Below are 16,829 nucleotides of genomic sequence, written 5' to 3'. Positions count from 1 at the left end.
TCCCATTCATCTGTCCATCTTTTTTTCAATCCACCCACCTATCTGCCATCCATTCTTCCATCTATTAATCCCTTCATCCACCCATCCATCCATCCATCCATCCATCCATCTAACAAATGTTCATTGAGCACCTGCAGTGTCCTCAGCCCACCCTCTGCACCATGATGTTTCCACCTAGTCCAAGAGATACAGACCCAGGTTAAGCTCTTTCTTTATCTATAAACTTCACAGCAGTCAAGGCCACACAGCAGCTTCAAAGCACCTGAGGTTTTTCAGCGGCAGGCAGCAGGACCCGAGATCTCAGACTGAGCTTGGCCACATGAAGTGTTTTAATGACAGCAGTAGACAGGGTTCCCTTGGGCCAGCTTCATTCCAGTGTGAGTTAAGTGCCAAGGAAGGCCTGAATCATGCTTGTTTTCCCGTAGCATTCATCCTTCAAGGTGCCCCAGCTTAATCATGTGAACGGAATTAAACATGAGCAGCTCAGAACAGAGTAATTAATTGTGTCCTGTTTCAGTTACAGTCACTGACTGACCGATGCTCAGTCGGTCGTTTGCACAATGGCGGGAGGAGTTTGGGCAGCGCTGGCCTCCTGGTGTAACGCTTGCCAGAGCCTGGACGATCTCTCTTTGCCTCTGCTGCCTAACGACCTCAGTAACTGGCCGCGCCCAGGGGCAGGTGGGCTGCACAGAGCCACAGTTACACAACCATCTGTCCAGGCTCTGGAGGCCCTGGCTATCTCTGCCAGCGGAGCCTGCGTTATCCCTCAGTTCAGCGGAAGCCACTTGCTAAGTCAGTGGTTCACACCCTGAGTTCACCTGAGCCTTGCCTGGGGAGCACTTAGGACAACACGGTGCCAGGTGCCAGCCCAGGCCACGTGACTCAGAAGGTCCGGGGATGGGGCTCATGGGACGCACATCTAACAGGTGGTTCTGGTGGGGGCGGGCGGTGAGAACCCTCGGGCTCACCGTGGCTCGGGAGGTGGCTGGACAGGAGCTTTCTTACCTGCAGCCGTCCGCGTTCTAGAAGGTAATGGTCTAAACAGGGCCTTCAGGAGGAGGGCTCCTGCCCTCCTCGAACTCCAGAGTGGGGTCATGGTCACCCAAGGCCGAGGCCTTCTCCCTGAACCCCGAGGGGAGGCGGTGCCCCACCGGCGGCTCCCCGGCTTCCTTGCCGAGCGCCCCTGCCCCCCCTGCAGGCCTCTCGCTGGTGGTGGGCCTGGTGCTGTACATCTCCAGCGTCAACGATGAGATGCTCAACAGGACCAGGGATGCGGAGACCTACTTCACCTACAAGTACGGATGGTCGTTTGCCTTCGCTGCCATCTCCTTCCTCTTAACGGAGGTAAACCCCTCCCCGCGGGCGGGGCGCTGCCCCGGGATGGGAAGGGGGAGGAGGCCACGCTCCCCCTGGACCCGCCGCTCTCCCGCCCTTCCCTCCCCGGCCCCGCCCCGCGCCCGCCTTGTCCCCGCCTCGCGCTCGAGCTCCCGCGGCCGCGTCCAAGGCCAGGCCCCAGCACGAGCTCCCCCTGCCTGCAGAGCGCGGGGGTGATGGCCGTGCACCTGTTCGTGAAGCGGTGCACCGCCGAGGACGTGTACGGGCCTCACCCCGGCTTCTACCGCCCGCGTCTGAGCAACTGCTCCGATCACTCGGGCCAGTTCCTGCACCCGGACGCCTGGGCGCGAGGCCGCAGCCCCTCCGACATCTCCAGCGACGTCTCCCTGCAGATGACTGGCACCCACCCCGCCCTGCTCAGGCGCCCCGACTACCGCCAGCTGTCTTCCTCCCCCTGCTGAGTCCCCGCCCGGACCGCCTGCCCAGACAGCCTTTCCTGCCCCCGCTGCCCTTGGTCTGCGGCCCGGCTGTCCCCGTGCTTAGCTGTTTCCACCTGACCCGTGCCCCCTTCCTGCTCGCCCAGAGGAGCTCCTGCAGCCCAGGGTGGGTGTCAGGAGTCCGGAGCCAGCGAGTGGGATGACTGGTTGAGAGCTGGGGGTCACCCCACCTCTTGAGTGCCAATCACTGGGCGCTCTCCTTCCCTGGGAGAGGTGGGCCTTCCAGCTCTGTCTTCCCCCCCGCACCCTACGTCATGGACCCAGGCCAAGGCCAGCTCTGCGATGCCAGGTTCCTTCCAGAGACCCAGCTGGACTTGTGTGCTTGCCAACTGGCCTGGCCCTCGCGTCGTGATCTGGGCTATGGGACCAAGAGGCGGCTGTGATACGGAGCTCTGGCTGGTTCAGAGTCCTCCCGCACTGTCCTTGTGAAGTCCTCCACCGTTTGTTGTCACTCCCCCCCCCCCATGCCCTGTCCATCTCGCCCCTGCCCCACGGCCTGTGAGTCTTCTTCCTCTTCTCCCGCCAGAACTCAGCTGCCCCAGCTTTGGTCCCCAAGGGGCTGAGAGGGGTCTGAGGCCACTCTGATGAAGTCACAAAGAGGTGTTAATGGCTGATGATGGCTTCATATGCATGGCCCGTAATAACATATTTAACAAGGGCCTTTAATGCCTTAACCCAAAGCAGTGGCTCTGACAATGAGAACTGCAGAAGGTGGCTAGTCCGGGTTCATACTGCCAAGCACTGTTTCAGGCCCGGGGGATACCGTCCCCGCTCACATGGGCAATATTTCTAGTCCAGGTCCCTGAAATCTACTCATGTAGACGGACCTCTATACCACCAAAGTAGAAAGAAGGCAGCTTTCAAAGGGGCTGCCTGGGATTTGGAGCTGGATTTGCTGACGCCTGAGTCTAAACAAGCCAGACTCAGAATGATCTGCTCTCCCGAGGACGCCTGCCAACATCGGGGGTTGGCAGTTTAGTCCGAATACGGGGCAGCATCTGCTTCCTGGGTACGGGGCGTATGTAAGCAGATAGACGCCTCCAGAAGATGAGGTGGCGTGATGCCCGTTTTCCGGGTAGGAAACCTGAAGCCCCTTCCGTGAAGTTAACAGAGGGAAACGGGAAAGGCCCAGTGCCGGACGGGACCCCCTCGGGTCTCCACGTGTCTTCTCGCATGCCCACTTTGGGATTTGAGGTTTTGAGTAGCAAAACAACGCCAGGCTCTCTGCTGTGTATTTTTGCCGCACCAGCTGTTCACTCTTTCTCTTGCTCTTTTTTTAAGATAGCATTCAGTTCTGGGTGCAAAAAGCCACCGTGGGCAACATGTGGGCTCTGGAAAGAAAGACAGAAAACCACACTTGTGGCCGGGGTGGCCTTCAAAAGGGGAATGCATTCGTTTGCTGGGGCTGCCACGGGCTGCGTGGCTTAAACAACAGACAATTATGTTCTCACAGTTCTGGAGGCCAGAAGTCCAAGATCCAGGTGTCAGCAGATTTGGATTCTCTCAAGGCTGTTTTCCTTGGCTTGCAGATGACCATCTTCTCCATGTGTCCTCACAGGGTCTTTTTCCTGCACGCCTGCATGCCCCCTGGTGTCAGACTGGATAAGAGCCCATCCTAACAGCCTCATTCTAACTTAAATCACCTCGTTAAAGGCCCTGTCTCCAAATACAGCCATATTCTAAGCCGTGGAGGGGAGGCTTGAATATACGGATATGGGGCTTTGGGGAGGGGGACAGTTCCGCCCATAAGAGGCAGATTGCCTCGTAGCTGGATTGTCCCCTTGTTCACGGATAATAGAGGAGAAACGAGGGAAGGCGACTGTGGTCTCTGTCCTGCCACTGTCCCCGCATGGGTCCTGGGGAAACCCCCTCTGCTCCTAAACTATTTCCAAGCCCTCCTCCCACCCCCACCCCCAACTCTAATGATCCAGCCTCGTGCAGAAAGCTCCAGACAGCCCTCCCGTGTGACTGTTCACCCCTCGCCTGTACACTGATGGCAGCCGGAAAGCCCGCCTTCCACTCCACAGGCACCTGCCGTGACTTGTATCCTTGGTAACCGCTTACAGCTTCACAAGGAAACCGGTGCTCCCCGCAGCAAAGGACTCGTTTAGCGTACTTGGAGACCGTTAGGTAGCATTTCCAAACTGGACAGTTGTTTAGATGTGCTTTACTCCAATCGTTGTCAATGTAATTAGGTCCTCGAATGCACTTTTCTCTCCCTGAAGTACTCTCTCTCTGTCCATGTGCCAGGCTTGTTTTTGTGCACATGGAAAAAATAGAATCCACTCCTGAACACAAGCTGATGGTTGACTGTGAGTGACATCATTAGGATGGGCCTTTATCGGCCTAGATGCTGGGCTGCTAAGTCAGGCAGCTCTTACCCTGGGAATGTGCAATTTACACCTATCTTCGGGACAGGTTCTGGGTCCGTGTCTCCCCTCCTGGGTGACGGGTGAATGTATGAATTACTGTGCAACCGTGATAGTTTCTTTTCTGTCTATAAATTCATCTCAGAACTGGGACCTTTGCAGCCTCTCCACAATCAAAAGATTTTTCTCAAACATTAAAGTGTATAAACTCAACTCATAAACCATAAATCAGGGTCCACTTCCCCAATACACTTTTGTTTCCTCAGGCACTTAAAAAAAAAAAAAAAAGACATGAGTTTTTATTTTTTCATCCTCAAAATATGAGATGGAGAGACTAATACACCAAAGTCTGCTGCATTATGGAATAAAACTACTCGGGGTTACCAGCCAGGGGTGGGGGACAATTCTGACTTTTGTTCCCTCTCACCTGGAACTCGCCAGCCTTCTTCTTCCTCCGGGGGTTGGTCAGTGCTGTCGCCTCACCCCCAGAGATGACCTTCAAAGAAATGGTCATCCTCAGGGCTGCACGGAGTTGAGGGGAGCAGCTGGGGGCAAGTCCACACCAGCTTATCAGTGATGTACCCAAGGAGCACATGTAAGGGAGCCCCCTCCTTAATGTTTGGGTAACTCCTTCCTCCCTAAATAAAAGTGGTGTATTGGGGTTCTCCAGAGAAATAGAACCAGGAAGATACATACATAGATTTATTTTAAAGAATTGGCTCCCATGATGGTGGAGACTTGGCAAGTCCAAAATCTGATGGGGGAGGCCAGCAGGCTGGAGACGCAGGGAAGAGTTGCAGTTTGAGTGGGAAGGCTGTCTACTGGCAGATTTCCCTCTTGCTTGTGGGAGGTCAGTCTTTGTTCTATTTAGGCCTTCAACTGATTGGATGAGGCCCACCACATTACGGAGGGCAATCTGTTTTACTCAGAGTGCACTGATTTAAATGTTCATCACATCTAAAAAACACCTTCACAGAAACAGCCGGAATAATATCTGGGCAGCATGGCCCAGCCAAAGTGACACATGTAATTAGCCCGCACAAGTGGATAAAGGGCAGGGGAAATAGCATTCCGCCTTAAGAATTGCAGGGTGGGTGGCAGGTGTGTGGATAGGGGATTCAGCACGGCCACGCACAGCCAGGCACGGCCATGCTGGGGGCACTGCTCCTTCACAGGCTGCCCCTCTAGCTGAGGCCATTTGCCTGATGAGTGCGTGGAACCTGTTTGCAGTTCCCCCAGCCTTGGCTTTTATCCCACACGCATTGAATGCACTCTCACATGCTAATGTGACGCTTGGGAAGTTAATTAGCCTTTGGGACAAACTCTCCACGTCGAGAGCGGATGCAGAAGTGGGTGAATGAGTGGATTCTGCTGAGTGCACTTGCGCTCAGGTGCAGGCAGGCCAGGGCCCAGGGAGCGTGAGCTCAGCCATGGTGGGGGGGCCCAGCGGCCACCACCTGCAGCCCCCGCGCTCTCCGCTGGGTAGAGGGCGGTGAGCTGTACCCGGCCAGAGCCCCTCCCCTCCTGGCAGAACTAAGGTCCCTGGATTCCCACACACCCCTGCACTGGGATCCTAGACCTCTGCTCTGTGACCTTAGACAGGTCACACCCTCCCAGGGTCCACCTAGGCTTTCTCTTGTCTGTGTGAAGCCTGAGCTCCCCGTCTGTTCTGGAGTGAAGATTTTCTGCCTGGGTGGCCCTGCCCTGGGGTATTTGCACACGAGGAGCCCTCTGCCCTGCTCCTTCCAGGGCAGCAATAGACCCAGCGGTCAGGGGCCTGAGTTACCCTCAGGGCACCGCTCCACCCTCTGTGTGTTGCCAGCAGCCAGGGGACGCCAGTGTTTTCATTCATAGGATGAGGGCATTGGATAAAATCGTCCCCGTGCTCTGCCCCCATGCTTCGTCTCCAGCTCTAAAGACTGCAGGTGTTAGAGGCAGAACCCAGCTAAGCCCAAACGAGGGACCCCCACCCCACCTCCTGCCAGGAACAAGCAGGCAACACCCCGAAGACTGTGGAATTTGCATAAAAGGTCAGATCCTTGAGGAGCCCAAGGAAGAGCGAGATGGGTATGGAGTGCACGTGACAGCCCCAGAGCAGCGGGCGGGATGGGGGACGTGGGGGCAGCGGCCACGCGATCCCTTCCTCTCAGCCACGGGGAAGGGGGAGGGGCTTCTCCACCCGGCGGCTGCTGCCCCGGGCAGCGTGATGGCGCGTGCCGCCCTCGTTCAGCCCACTGCAGAGGCTCAGGGGCGGGTTCAAGGTCAAGCGGCACCACTTTCATGCTACAGGAGGGGCAGAAAGACGCTTCCCAGCGAGAAGGTACCCAGGTCGTGGCTGTGTCTGTCAGGAGCTGAAAACGTCCAGGTGGGAGCTGGGTGAAGGGAGGGAGTCGGTGGTTCCCTGTAAAAGTTCAGCCTAGAAAGGCTATGAAGAGCTCGGCCTCCGCCTTGGATCATCAGGCAAGGTGCCAGCCGGTTACGCCGGTGGGTTGAGGACTCGGGGGTACGATCTCGGCTTCCTCTGCTGAGCCCCATGCATAGGGACAGGCCCTCGGAGCTGGGCTTCGAGCCTCCACTGCCCCAGCCCCTCCCTCCGGGCCAGCTGGTAGGCGGCACACTTGGAGTCTCAGTTTCTCCATCCACGAGATGGGCAGCCTCCGCAGGCCCCCTTCCCTGAGAAGGAGTGAGTCCCAGTGAGAACCTAGCTGGGGGTTCTGGTGGTGCCGGTGGAGGGGATGTGCTGGTGCGGGCTGAGCGCTGGCCTGGAGCCGCCACCTCTGTGACCCAAGCTTCGCTGGCTCATCGTGCTGCCTGAGCCCTGCCCTCATCCTGGCTTTCTCCCCACCCCTCTCCTCTCTCCTCACCTGCAGGAGGGGTGGTTTGGGGCAGGATATCTGAAACCCCATTGCCCATTGAACCTGACCTTGAGCTCTGCCCTTTTCAAAGCTGGTGGCGACTGGCTTCTGGCTTAGGCACTGCAGCAGATAGGACATCTCAACAGCGAGTAGCAGTTGACTCAAACTGTGTTAGACAGTAAAAGCATTGATTTCCTTCACGTGAGGAAGGCAGGAGTCGGTGTGGATTTAAGGGCTGGCTGACTCAGTGGCTCAGGGACGCCCTCAAAGACCCAAGTTCTTCCCATCCCTCGGTTGTGCTATCCTTGGGGTGGCTGTACCCTCAGGGTGGCAGCAAGACGGCAGCAGCAACTCCAGGGTCACATCAAGATGCCACAGCATCAGGAGGAAGAGACAGGCTGTGTCTTCTTCTACGTCCTTCTAGAAGCAAAGGCAACTTTCCCAGAAGCAACCCAACCATAAGGCTCTACCTCATGTCTCATTGACCAAAACTGGGTCACATGCCCATTTTCAAACCACTGTCTGGCAAGGGGAGGGGTGAGTGTGCCCCGGCTACCTACTGACACATAACACATTATCCCAAAACGCAGGCGCTCAGGACAGTCACAACTGCACCAGGGTTAGTCCTGACGGTTTCAGGGGTTGGCTGGGCTCAGCACGGTGGTTTTCACTCAGGGTATCTCAGGCCGTGGCAGTGACCGTCATCTCCAAGGCTTCCTTGCTCATTTGTCCAGCAGTTGGACACGGAGCAAGGTCCCACTGGGAGCTCAGCTACAATCAGTGGCTAGAGACCCATGCACAGTCTCTTCAGAAGGCCTGGGCTCCTTCAGAACATGGCAGCTGGGTCTTAAGAAGGAGCTTCCCAAGAGACAGACAGAAGCTGTATTGCCTTTCTTTAAAGTTACCTGGGAAGCTACCTGGTGTCATTTCCATCGTAATCACCAGACCACCCAGACTTAAGGGGAGGGAACGTAGGTCCTGCTGGTTCACAATGTGAGGAGGGTTCCCACTGGGAGGAAAGAAGGAGAGATGGGACCTGTCATGGTAGCCATCCTTGGAAAACAGGATCTGCTACACCATGGTTGGCTTTGTTCTCCTGGACCCGAGATTCTGACTTTGTTCTGAGGTGCAACCTGAGAATCTGTTTCTCTGACAAGCTTCCAGGAAAGGTCAGGCTGTGCAGTGCTCCAGGCTCCAGGGGCTGTGCTCCAGAGAGCTGAACTTTTTAAAGCTCCCAAGGTAGTAATAACACGAAACAGTGTTGAGAGCCACTGGCTTAGATCTGCCTTGGACGTGGGAATAAAGCCCTTTCTCCTGAGTCTAGTCAGGGAGTAGTGGCTCCCCAAACGAAACGCAGGAAAGGAAGGGCAAATGGTACAAGGCTTTCTCCTTGCTCCCTCCCGGCTCCCCCAGGCTCCGCCTCCTTACACAAGGCTGTGCTTCGGGCCAGATGTTAAGTCCATGGGCTCAGGCCCAGCGTCTCCGTTCCTGGGCCCCTTCCCTCAGGAGCTGGTGTCCGCCGGGCCGCAGCAGGAGCCTGCCCTTGAGAGGGAGGACGGCAGCACCCAGCATTCTGGAGCAATGTTCTCTCCACACCCCTGTCAGGGCCCAGGGTGGGCCTCTGGCCCCGAGGACATCTGATGGAGGCGCAGAAATGACCTTGCAGTCTCCGGGCTCAGAGTGCAGGGTTTAAACCGATCTTCACCACTGATCTTTGAATAATTCATTCCATGCTCAGCACTTGTAAGAACAAGGATTGAGGGCTTTGGAGGTTTCTGGTCAGGCAACAAGGAGGCCAGGTATCACAGTCTTCTCAGCAGATTGCACTTGGGTCAATTTTTATCTTAAATCCACTCACATTCACACATCAGCCCCCTACTCCATTTCAGATACAAGAGAATCTGCATGAAAAAGCTATGAAGTCTATTTTTTTTTTAATGTAAATGGTAAAGTCCTCCTTGGATTAAGTTATTTTTATAACAAAATAGTACAAAGACTAAATTAAAGTCTAAACCCCACAAGAGGCTCCAGGTGAGTACCACAAATTAAATCCAAAGCAATTCTCGGTGCCCTAAGTGATTAAGGATGGATAGATGGCTGTCCTACAAGGTCAGTCATAGGTTTGGGGAAAATGGATTCGCCATCGTGAATCCAGACACGCTTTTTTGCAAAGTTTCGTCTTCTTGTCAGTTTAAACACTGTGACTTCAGCTTCAACTCCAGCAAATGGGCATCACCAGATGTCGGCCTTATCAACAGGCATGTAAAGCCCTTTTTAGAGTGCTAGGCACAGAGTAGGTACTTCGCAAGCATTATCTCATTTAACACTCTCAATTCTGCACATAGAAGGACACTGAGACCTAGAGAGGGGTTGGGACTTGCTCACGATCACACAGATAGTATAACATTTGCAGTTCTCTGCAAGTCCTGTTTCAAATGGTTGGTGTCTGCAGTGCTAAGCGCCCACCATGGCCAAAGCACCGACTTCCATAATCAGAGAAAGAGTCCAGGTTCCATCCAAAGATAGACAGAGAAGGAAAGCTCTCATTAAGTGGGAAAGAAAAGCGAGGTTTGTTCCCCTGAAAGCTGCTTGTTAATCCTGAGTCTTTGTCTCCCCTCTCTACTCATGATGCCAGCCTGTGTAGGAAAAGCTCACTGTTTCTTCCTTTACCCATACACAATACTTCTGACACCAACTCTGTGGGGTTTTCCTGACACCAAACAACTCTCAGTGACACCAGCTGAGTGTCCTACAATTCAACTCATTCCTGACACTCTCCAGAGTCAGCACAGACCCCACAGACTGAGGGCTCAGTCCCACAAGACTGCCCTCACCACTTCAGACGCCAATCACGAGACATAGGTCCCCAGGTGACCCACAACTTCTGTCTGACTTGGCTACAGATTAGAAGTTCCCATGACTCTCTTCCTTGGATCTGATCACTTGCTAGAACTCAAGGAAACGCTAACTTACACTTACCAGTTTATTACATAATAACGGATATGAAAAAGGATTTAGATGAACAGCAGATGAGGAGATACAAGGGGTGAGATCTGGAAGGGTCCTGAGCACAGGGAGTGCTGTGCCTGCGGAGCTGGCGTGCGCCACCCTCCCAGCACGCGGGCATGTTCACCAACCTGGAAGCCCTCCACAGCCCGTACTTCCGGGTTTTTACGGAGGCTGCATCACTTAGGCACGACGGATCATTCGGTCAGTCTCCAGCCCCCTCCCCTTCTCGGAGGGTGGAGGGTGGAGCGGCTGGAAGTTCCCGGCTTCTGATCATGGCTTGGTCTTTCAGGGGACCAGCCCCCATCCTGGAGCTGCCCAGGAGCCCACCCAGAGCCGCCTCATTAGAACAAAAGACACTCCGGTCACCCAGGAAATTACCAGGGTTTTAGGAGCTCTGTGCCAGGAACTGGGGTCAAAGACCAAATATTAGGTACACAGGATGCTCCTAGTGTCCTTAGGACAGGAAATTACAAGGGATTTAGGAGTTCTGTGCCAGGAACGGGGGGCGGAGACCAGTATATGTATTTCCCGCTATGTCACACAACCAGTGTTGGAAGTGGCCGCAGAACAAGTCCCGATTTTCTTGGCTGTGGTGCAGTCAGGGGTGGACCCTCACCGCACTCTTTTTGCTTGTTAGCACGTGGAGGAGGGCTCACAGCCCACGTGTGGACTGTCCAGCGAGCACGTGACCAGGGCTCGTCTGTCGCATCCTCACAAGCTGATCCAAGCGTTGGGCTCAGATCCTGGGGATGAGCTCACGGCCGGCTCTGGCCCCCAGACCTCATTCTCCCAGGACACCTGGGGCAATGGCCGTGGGCAGTGAGACCCCGCTGGCTGGCTGGAAAGGAGGGAGGACATTTTCGTTTGCTCAGCACAACATTTCTGGAAGCGCCGTATGTGTGAGCTCTTGTCCGAGTGGCTGCATGAGGTGCAAAGAAAAAATGTGGCGTGTAGATGAATTCCCCTTCACCACACTTAAACGCGACAAGTGCCACCTTGTTCTTCTAAATCAAATTACATCTAACTTTGAGCCCCGACTCAGCTGGCTGGTGAGAAATTCAAAGTCCCCGAGGGCGGCTCAGAAAGCCAGCGGGGAGGGGACGCAGAGGCCGCCAGGTAGCTGGAAATCACAGCCCCACAGGGGAGGTGTGGCAGAGGCAGCGTCCGCGGTCCTCAGAGACACGGCTGCCCGCCCCCCGGGCCGCAAGGGGTCTGCTCTGCACGACTCCTGGAAGCCACCAGTTGCTCTTCCTGGCCCATTTCCTCCCCGGCCTGGGACTGTCCCACAGTGGAGGGCTTCCTTCCAACCTGCCCCCTTGGGAAGACATTCCACCTTCTCCCTCGGTGGGTCCCTACAGACACAACGGTAGATGTTTTCTTCTGTTCCTTCCACTTCCTGTAAATCGGTAGGTGGATGCTGAGGTTTGATGGGATGCAGGTCTGATCCACTGGCAATAACACTCCTTCAGGAGGCTTGAAAACCCGGCTGTCTTTCCTTTGTGACGTTAGTGACCAATGATCGTCACGGCCCAAGTCCGTTATTTTACTGTGATGGCTGCAGAATGCTGACGTTCTAGTATCACCCTTTCGTCATGGACGAGGTGGAAGCCGGCGGCCCAGAGAAACTTCCCCTCCTCTGCTCTGTGGTTTCGGTCCCTCGGTCATCCCTCTGTAGCTGCACGTGCCCTGTTGTAGACACGTGCCCAGTCCCCAGCGGGGGGACATTTGGGTTATTTCCAGCAATAACATCCACTACCAATATTTTGCCAGCCCTCCCCCAGAAGCCGCCCTTTGACCTTATCTTCATCTTGGAGACAAATCTCCCGGCCGTGAATATTAACATTGGTATTCTTTCTGGCCCCTGTGCTTTCCCTCTGCTCCAAGGGCATTAAACCACATCACTACTAGCTTCCTCTAAGAAGCCTGCCCTGATTACATGGCTCAGCTTTTGGAGATGCCCAGGGCAAGGCTACCTCATTACCGGGGGCGGGTGTCAAGTTCATGTCACAGGGCAACGCTGCCAGGGGCCCACGCGCCCGCTGCCCCTGCCCCCACGTGGAGAAGGGGCCTTTCCTGGGGGCCCCCTCGAGCTGTGAGTCGTCAGCTCCTGAGGCCCAGGAACAGTGCAAATGGCTTATGGTGAATAGGGAGCTAAAGCCACCTCTGTGTGGGAGAAGGTGTTATAATAGAAGGCTGCCGCCAAATTAACGTTATTAAACAAATGTGCAAAAACAGCAGCCGTCATTACTCCCAGACAGTAGCTCAGTCTGGAGCTTTCAGCGCCGTTTTGTGCCCTAAACACAGGGCTGTCTCTGCTCCTGCTCCTCTGGTCCTTCCGGAAGGAGGCCCCAAGCAAGCTCCCAGAACCTCTTTGTTTCCTCGGGAAAGAAGAAAAGGATGGGAACTAAGATTTGTTCGGCACCTACTATGTGCCAGGCCCTTTACACATGGAACTCCACTGAATCCTCAGAATACTCTAATGAAGGAAGCGTTGTTATTCCCATTGGACAGATTAGCAAACTGAGTCTAGGAGAGGTCATGGAACTTGCCTTCCACTCACTGGACTTGTAGATATGAAAGCCTGGCTTTGACCAACCCCCAAACCCATGCCCTTTGCCCTTTGCTGTTTGCTCTGCCACTCCAAATGTTCCTGGAACAATATCTCCCCAGCCTCCCCTCCCCCTCTCTACAGACACCTCACATCAAGGTACCTGCCTAGGGCGATGGCTTTCAGAGTTGGCTCTGTCCCAAGCAGGCTCTGTGTCTCTCTGCTCATGGCCTGTCCACTGCTTCAGCTCAGCCCCAAGGCCAAGATCTCTCCAAGGAGACAGACCAGGGGGATGGAGGGAGGAGGGGGCTCGAGCAGAGGCTGGCCTCCTGGCAAGTTGGCTAGAGGACACCAGGTCCTGGCAGGGGGACAGAGGCTCAGGAGGGGGTGGCCCAAGCACAGATCTGCCTGGTCACCAGGCTGGCCTGTCTGGCGACGGTGGCCTGTGACGGCCGGAGCTGGTGCACTGTCCTCCCTCTGACCAGCAGGTGCCTTCACCTCTCTCAGCCTCCACCTCACCCATCAGATGGAGGTCAGACGCCCGCCTCTAGGTTACATGTTAGAAACGTGACAAGGATTCTGCCAAGGATGTGTGTATATGAGGTGGTCATGGGTCTGGTGGGCAGAGCCACAGGGCCGTCCCAAGAGCAAGCTCTGGGCTGGAGCTGGGGCTGAGGACAGCGGCGGTGAAGCCCAGATCTGGTCCCTTTGTTCTCGAGACGCTCACAGCTGAGCAGAGCGCATGACCACGATGCAGACCGCGTGGCGGCTATTATTACCAAGTGGTGGACCCTGTGAGCAGCGCCAGGGCCCCCTTCAATGAAGGACCTTCCCTGCCACTGGGAGGCCCGTGACCAGACACTCCACGCCCCCCCCCCCTCCTTTGGGAATTGCCTCACCCACTGTCACACCCTTCCCGGGCGGCCCGCATCCCTGACAGCTCATTTTGGGGGGATATAAAGGCTTGGCTCTGCGGGGCGGCTCAGGCTCCCTTGTTGGGGGGCGGGGGGGCGTGTCTGCCTGCCTCCAGCGCCCCCTGGCGGTCGGGCCCCAAAGCCCAGCCCTGGGCCCACGGATACACCCCGAACCCCTGTGCTTCCCCGGGAATCCCACCTGCAGGGCGCAGCGCTGTAATTACACAACTGCTGCTAAACCTCCCGGGCGGTGCCTTCCGCTGAGCCTGGCCGACCGGATTCTCAGGCAGCGGCGGGAACATGCCTTCAGAGTGGGTCAGGGGCCCAAGCTGGGTCCATTATGGTCCCTCACACCGGACGGGCTAAGGTGGGGCGCCCCCCTGCCGCCCCCAGGAGGGCAGCGCAACCTGTACCGATTTCCCGCGCCGGGCGGACACCTCCCTGGGCCGGCATCTCGGGATGCCCCCGGCGTCATGATGACGCCCCCGACCCCCGCAGAGGTGGCTCTGGAGCCGCCTCTTGAGTAGCCGATGCCCGTTGCTGCACGCAGCTCTAAGCCTCGGGTCTCTGCGGTCCGCCGGCTCTGCTCCGCCCTTAGGGGACCGCGCCAAAGAAGCCCTGCTTCGCAGCGCGGCCGCTGAGAACAGTCGTCGCTCCCCATTGACTGGTCACCTCTTCTCCGGGTGAACTATGTCCCCGTCCCCTTCCCAATCTGTAGGCGCTGTGACTCTGGGCTATTTCATCATCCTGGTAACTGCCCCCTGTAGACCCTGTAAGATTGCAATGTCTTTTTTTCCTTGAAGAATGTGCTGTATTAACAGGCATTACATGACAGGGAAAAGGGAAGGGGGCCCGCAGTCAAATAAATACAAGGAATACCGGTTAAACCAAATCTACAAGTCAAAGTTTGTCTAGGTAGCTATAGACCATCCTACTCTAAGATCTTCCTTGAGGGCCCTACAAGGGAACCACTAAACCATGTGTTCTTAGGGGAGGATTCCATAGGCTTTAAAGGTGCAAGTGGTTAAACTGCATTTTTGATAGATGAAGGTGAAAGTGTGGAAAATTTTATTGACATTCACTTTTAAAAGCTTTACACCTATGGTACACCTATGGTACAAGGGAAAGGGCTTCTTAAAGAATTGATTCAAAACTCCAGCACCGATTGCTGGAGACCGTCATTGCCCTCCACGTGGGCCTTGTGCATTTGTCTGTTTGGTTTGTCAAGAAGATGACATAAACCTGTAACCTAAGGTGATTTCCCGGCCTTAAGCCTATCTTTAGCAGCCTGTACCTGGAGTATTGGTTTTGGGAGTTGAAAGTCTGTACTTGGCATTTACCGCCTGCCTTTATCAAATTATTCACTTGTCCATTCAACCTAGAACTTGCACCTACAAAGAAGCATTTTTTTTTTCAAATTTCGAACGCTTCTCCAATTTTATAAGGAAAAAAAGCTAACAACTCTGCCCTCTTATGGCCAATTTATTGATTTTCTTCTCTTTAATACATTGCCTTGGGATAGAAAGGACCAAGCTTATTCCCTTTGTGACTTTGACATTGCCTCACGTGTATTTGCTTCCGAATAACATACGTTGGCTTGCGGAAGTGCAGAGGAACCTGTGAACATTTGGGCTGATTCCAACAAAAAAAATCTCCTAGTAACACTTTGCCAAGCCTCCCCTATTTTCATTTTCTTATCTTTGATCTTACCTTCAGTTTCAAGACCTGTCTCCGAGCAGCGAATATCAATGTTGTTACGCTTTCTGGTCCCTGTGCTTTCCCTCAGCTCCAAGGACATTAAACAGACAGATCACAAGCTTCCTCTAAGAAGCCTTCCCTGGCTAAATGGCTCAAGAATGGTCACTTCTTTGCCAGCTTTGGAGAGGCCCAGAGCAAAGCTGGCAGGCCATTTCCAGGGAGGCATAATAGCAGTAGTCTGATAGATGCTGCCGTGTTTCCCTCAGATTTTAAAATCTCCTGTGACGTCCCTGGGAGTTCACTGCAGTGCTCTGGGGCACCCCGGTACACAGCTTGGGGACTGTGGTCCCAGGGCAGTAAATTGGTGATTTGATGCCCCATCACCCTTGAACTCTTATTGTGCGTTTCCTACAGAAGTGGACATTGCCCTACACAGCCCAGTGCAATCACCACCGTAGAGAGTTCACAGTGACACATCACTACCGTCCAAGTGCCACCATGGAGGGCAGGATAAAGGACCGCACTGGACTAAAGGAGGAGTGACCAGGAGGGCTAGTGGGACTCTTCGTTTAGGTGAAGGGTGAGTGGGAGTGTCCTAGTAGGAGGGGCTTTCTAGCCACACCATGTGGAGTGGGGAGCTTTGTGCATTTGGGAATTGTGAGTTCACTGGGGCACAGAGACTAGAGACATAGGTTGGGGCCAGAAACCAAAGAACTTTGAACTCCAGACTAAGGATTTTGGATGTCCTTTTGGAGGCAGTGGGGAGCCAAAGAGGCTTCAGGCCGGACTCATTTTTTTTTTTCATTGAGGTGTAATTGACATAACATTATACTAGCTTCAGGTGTGCACTGTAACGATCCGATATTTGTATACACTGCAAAATGATCGCCACGGTAAATCCAGTTAACATCCAGCACCACCCACAGTTCTACGTTTCTTTTTCTTATACTGAGAACATTCAAGATCCACTCTCCTAGCTACGTTCAAATGTGCAGTACAGTGTTGTTAACTAGAGTCGCCATGCTGCACGTTACATCCCCAGGACGTATTCATTTTATACCTGGAAACTTGTACCTCTTGACCCTCTGTATTCATTTTATCCACCTCAGTCAACCCCCAATCTGTTCTCTATAGCCATGAACTCAGGTTTTTGTTTGTTTGTTGTCTGTTTTTGGGTTTTGTTTTCTTATTGTTGTTTTAGATTCCATATGTAAGTGAAATCATACAGCGTTTATCTTTGTCTGTCTGACTTATTTCACTTAGCATAATGCCCTCAAGGTCCATCCATACTGTCACAAATGGCAAGATTTCATTGTTTGCTATGGCTGAGTAATATTCCATTGTATGTATATATATATATATATATATATATATATATATATATATATATATACCACATTTTCTTTATTCATTCATCCGTCAATGGACATCTAGGTTGTTTCAATGTCTTGGCTATTGTAAATAATGCTGCAATAAACGTGGGGATATATATATATATATATATCTTTTCAAATTAGTGTTTGCATTTTCTTCTGATAAATACCCAGAACTAAAATTGAATTGCTGAATTTTATGGTAGTTCTATTTTTAATTTTTTGAGGGAC

The 16,829-nt window shown here is 54.0% G+C and overlaps 1 protein-coding gene across 3 annotated transcripts in view; it reads left to right on the top strand.

Moving 5' to 3' along the window:
• CACNG5 (calcium voltage-gated channel auxiliary subunit gamma 5) overlaps positions 1-4,135 on the top strand; it is a 43,258-nt gene extending 39,123 nt beyond the window's left edge. For 2 of the 3 annotated variants that reach the window (XM_082370962.1, XM_082370960.1), the window contains exons 5-6: positions 1,199-1,344; positions 1,539-4,135. In XM_082370962.1, the coding sequence (XP_082227088.1) occupies positions 1,199-1,344; positions 1,539-1,796 (404 nt within the window). In that variant the 3' untranslated portion in view covers positions 1,797-4,135. The remainder of the gene's footprint in view (positions 1-1,198; positions 1,345-1,538) is intronic. The other variant, XM_082370961.1, reaches the window with a different exon arrangement.
• Positions 4,136-16,829: the final 12,694 nt, after the last annotated feature.

Source organism: Balaenoptera borealis, assembly GCF_965194805.1.
Source record: "Balaenoptera borealis genome assembly, chromosome: 20".
NCBI lineage: Eukaryota > Metazoa > Chordata > Mammalia > Artiodactyla > Balaenopteridae > Balaenoptera > Balaenoptera borealis.
The sequence above is the reverse complement of the archived record's forward strand: the minus strand, read 5'-3'. Positions and strand labels throughout refer to the sequence as shown.